This window comes from Solanum verrucosum, unplaced genomic scaffold, assembly GCF_900185275.1.
Source record: "Solanum verrucosum unplaced genomic scaffold, falcon-dt-bn FXZP01000151.1, whole genome shotgun sequence".
NCBI lineage: Eukaryota > Viridiplantae > Streptophyta > Magnoliopsida > Solanales > Solanaceae > Solanum > Solanum verrucosum.
Window position 1 is genome coordinate 1,245,448 of NW_026020202.1, and position 4,786 is coordinate 1,250,233.

General features: G+C 35.2%; 1 protein-coding gene across 1 annotated transcript; it reads right to left on the bottom strand.

The window, feature by feature from the left end:
- Window positions 1–3,782: 3,782 nt before the first annotated feature.
- Window positions 3,783–4,088, bottom strand: LOC125830101 (uncharacterized). Its single transcript, XM_049509314.1, has one exon. It carries the CDS (start codon window positions 4,086–4,088, stop codon window positions 3,783–3,785), a length of 306 nt encoding a protein of 101 aa, XP_049365271.1.
- Window positions 4,089–4,786: the final 698 nt, after the last annotated feature.

The window sequence follows — 4,786 nt, forward strand, 5'->3', positions numbered from 1 at the left end:
ACTTGTGATCCTAAATCCGTGTCTGCGTCTCGGGGGTAACTTGAGGCGTGACAGGAGTTTCTCTAAACGACAATCATCACTTAAGAGTTATAGTGATGATACAATGTTTTACCTCACGCTGCCAAGGACCGTCCTATACCTTGTCGGGGGTATAGAACCTAACTCACTAAGGGGTCATTTGGTAGAGTGTATAAGAATAATGTAAAATAGGGTGTATTAGTAATGCTTGCATAAGTAGTGCTTGCATTAGTAATGCTTGCTTTAGTTATGTCTGCATTATTTCTTATACACTGTTTGGTTTGATGTATTATAAATAACAAATCTTGCATAATGTCTATTAAAAAAATGTATGTTTACAAAATACCCTTCACACTTTATTTCTTTGTACACTTCCTTTGCATCAAGGTTCTTTGCTAAAACATCAAAAAAGATTTTTTTGCTAAAACATTATTTACTCCTATTCTTTTTTTTTTCAAATATAAAATTAAATAGTTGCTACTATACTGAAATAAGATTAAAATAAAAAAGAAGATGAAGAATGCCAGCTCCATTATTAGTAGATAACCAAAATGAATTTCTTCAATGGGGTCAATTTTAGAAGCCATCTGGTGAGCATTATTAATGCACAACAATTTTATCTCTGGCCCAAAGTCTATACTCTCAGCTGCACTTACAAACCTTTTTCCAACAAGTGCAACTACGTCACACACACATAACACAGCCACACACTCACTCATTTCTTTATTTTAAAAAAATACATCTGAATTCACTCCTAAGTCCATATTGCCAGAATCATTTACTCTTTTTTCTTAAATTTAGAAAGGATGTGGCGAGAAGAGAGAGCTCGTAACTCCCTTCCACCAAAAAAGAAAAAGACAAAAGAGGATCAACCAATCAATGATCAGCTGGATCTCAATACCAAACTAGTGTGATAGGATATATGAATCCTCTATATCCATCATCGACTGTTTGAACCAATTTCATTTTGACACAAACAATTTGTCATATAACAGAAACTAGTTGTTCTCTAGAACTCATACATACATCTTTTTTCTTCTATTCAGCCTCCTATATCTATTTTTCCTCTTACAAATTCACTAATTACACATGAGCATCACAACAACTATGAACCATCAACTCGTGGAACTTGAACTCGGTTGGACCAAGTTCAAGCATGTCCCCCAGTATAGCAACTCATTTACCTTTGCAGTCAATGTTTCTTAACAAGTCAATTGCAGCTTGAATACTAGCTGGACTTGCATTGTGAACATCAAGAGGAACATATCTGGATAAGGACTTTCCATCTAGAGCAAGAGGAATGCCAAGAGCACTAGCGACAACACCATTCAATACACCCTTACATCTGGTCTACACATCCTGGACAGCTCCAAGATTTCTCCTTTCTTGCTCATCCCCATCTCCAAAACCCCAAACCCAACATCCCTAGACATCCCAATAAGCTATAATACAACCCCAATCTTGTTATTCCAGTTCCCTGGACTATAATAAAAGTTCCAACACTCTCCAAAGCTAATTCTACCATAGTCTTTGTAGTGTTTTACCTACACTTCCTGTTACACCAATTAAACAAGTGTTAACTAACTTTTTATTTATAAACGAGCAATCCCCGATGGCCAGCTGATGCACGATTCAAACACAGTAAGTAATGGGACTTAAGAAGGCTCAAAATTCAATCACATATCATGCTAAGCTTAGCCTCAATTTTGACTCAACTAGCTTGGTCATGTACACATTTTCCTCCTTGGGAACATAATTTCCAATTAAATTGTGAATAAATAGAAGCGAACTTCTTCACCTGTTCAATCACACACATTCATCAACTCATAGAGAAATTAACAAAGAAAAACAGAGACCAGACAGAGAAATAAAAGACAGATTAAAGAACCATCGTAGCAGCTATATAATTGCATTTCAAAATCTCAAAATTAAATGGCTACACGAGAATTTGAAGAACTGTAACGACAACTATATAATTACATCTGCACTTAGCATTGACACAAGAGTTGAGATATTTTGATAAAACATAGTTACAGAAAAAGATTTAACATGCTCATGCGCAGATTAATAATCGGAGATGTCAAAAAATGTCACTGTTGTCACACTTCGAAGTGATTTAAAGCAAAAATTACTAAACTAGTGTAGCCACTTATATCACAAGTTCACCGTACTTCAAAGTTTATCATGGACAGCCATCCACATCATTGTCTGACGATCATGTTCACCCATACGTAAAAATAATTCCATCTTTTTGTCATCTTTACAGAGAATCATTGCAACTTTTATACGTTACTCTGTGGTGTACAACTCAAATAGAGGGATTCAAGGATAGAATAAACTTGACCACGAACATCAGATCGATCACGATCCCCCATCTTTTCAATCAAGGAACCAATTTTTTGTCTTGACTTTCAATAAAGTTTTTCATAACTTCCATCATACCCTTAAGAAATGTCTCACTATCATCCTCTACTATTTTTTTCCTTTTCTTGCTTTTCTCTTTCTCGTTAACATTAGAAGATGATCTTTTAGAATACTCACCTTGTTTATGACTTTTTCGGGATCCAGCATGTTCATTTTTAGAACCACAACATTTTCTCCTTCATTAAATACGCTAGGTCCAGTGACATTTTCAGCTTCCAGTAAATGAACTAGGTTCGGTGAAATCTTCAGTTGTAGCAAATCCACCTTGTCCAGTGGCATTTTCAGCTTCTTCAGTACCAACTTTAGAGCTTATGGTAAGCATTTTTCTTCTTCTTCTTCATCATCATCAAGATCAACATCAATAGGAAATCCCAAACTCATGTCATTAGAATGTTGTGGAGCTTGACTCTTTTGAATTTCTTCAGTAGCATCTAGCGGCCCTTCAGCGAACTCTCCGTTGCTCTATCCTTACCAAAGTTTCTCTCCCAATCCTCAAATAGTGGCCATTTCTTAGTATTCATTTTCTTGGCTTGTGGATCAATCTAGAAAATTAAAAAATAAAATAGAACAATATGATATTAATTAATTGTAAAAGGATCTAAAGAGAGGCTAGATGCTACTGTATATGTGATGATAACAATTTACTTGATCACTAGTTTAAAGGCACATCAACTATGAATAATTAAAGGAACTAATAAGGAAAGTACCATATGAAATAACAAAAATATATTAATTACCTTTATAAAGTCAATCCAATGTTTTGGATCGTCAACTATTATAGTTCCATCACTATATTGAAATCCCAAACCACTTCGAGTCTTCAACAAAGCTATACTTCCATAGCATCTTTTCCAATATCTCATTTTATTTTTGATGTGTGGTTCACCTTTCAATCCACTCTAGGATGATATTTGTGTATATAACGCTCTAACTCCATCAAGTGTCCTGGTCTAAAGGTTCCATTATCACCTCTCCAACCATTAGCACACAACTCTTTAAGCCCGTCTAAAAGAGTTTGTTCTTCTTCTGGAATCCATGTCCTTCGTGTTGAAGGTGTTGTGTTGCTTGATTTTTTTGATTTCTTATTTGATGATGTTTGACTATTCATTTCGCCTGTAAGAACTTGTGCGACAGATTATCAAAAAAATCAGGAAGAACCAAATATCATAAGATTCACTATAAACTAAAGCATACAACAAAAGAAATGTGAAGAGTACATAAGGGTGTGCAATTAAGGTCACAAAAAATAGAGTTTCTGGCAGTTAAACAATTTATACTAGGCCAGTTCTAAAGAGCAAATGAAGTCCAAAAAGGTTCTATAGCTAACAAGTAGCAATATGTCAATTGTTAAATCTTGCATTCCACATTGATTGAGCCAGCTCATCCCTCCAAGTGGTCCACTCCTCCGACGATTCAAACATCACATCAATATTCTCGTGTTGATACTCCATTTGTTCTTCTATATCAATGTCTAAGGGATCCACTTCCATCTCTCTACGAATGAAATTATGAATCAAGCAACAAGCACTAATGATCCTGTTATGAACCTTAACCGAGTACCATGAAGAACTTCTAAGAATTCCCCAACGTCCTTTCAACAAACCAAATGCCCTTTCAATTACATTACGAGCTCTAGCATGCCTCATGTTGAAAAGCTCTTCTTTACATCAGGCGATGGATTATCTCCCTCGCCAATCCTTTAACCAATATCTATAACCTCGATAAGGTGAAAGAAATCCTTTTCCATTCGTATATCCTCCGTCACACAAATAATAGTTACCTATAATATAAACATATAATTTAGTTACTAGTACCATTCTTTCTATGATGTAACTTGAAAGCATATATAAGGCCTACCCTCATGAATTTTCAAACCATTCCTTCGTACTATAGCATCTCGTAATACACGACCATCGGCAGCTGAACCTTCCCATCCAGGTAACACATAAGTAAAATTGAGATTTCTATCACAAACTCCCAAAACATTAGTTGTTATCTCTCATTTTCTTGTTCTATATCTTGGTTTGTGTTGGATTGGAACTCTAATGGGAATGTAAGTACCGTTAGTGCACCTAAACAACCCTTTAAGATAAATTATAGTGTTATCTCAAAATATATAATATTTTTCTAAAACTGTTAAAACTGCATATTTTGTATATAAGTTAAAAGATGCTAAATGACAATTTTACCTACCTCAAACCATTTCCATCGATCTTCAATCCCACCCTCAAGTACCGGTTTAGGATTAACAAGTAGCAATGGAGTTAGTTTGAGAATAACACTCAAGCATTCACTGAAAGCCTGAATTACGCTCCATCCCGATCTAATATAATCAACCTTGATT

Coding starts and splice junctions, on each gene's coding strand:
- LOC125830101 (XM_049509314.1), bottom strand. CDS start 4,088: ATGAGGCATGCTAGAGCTCGTAATGTAATTGAAAGGGCATTTGGTTTG.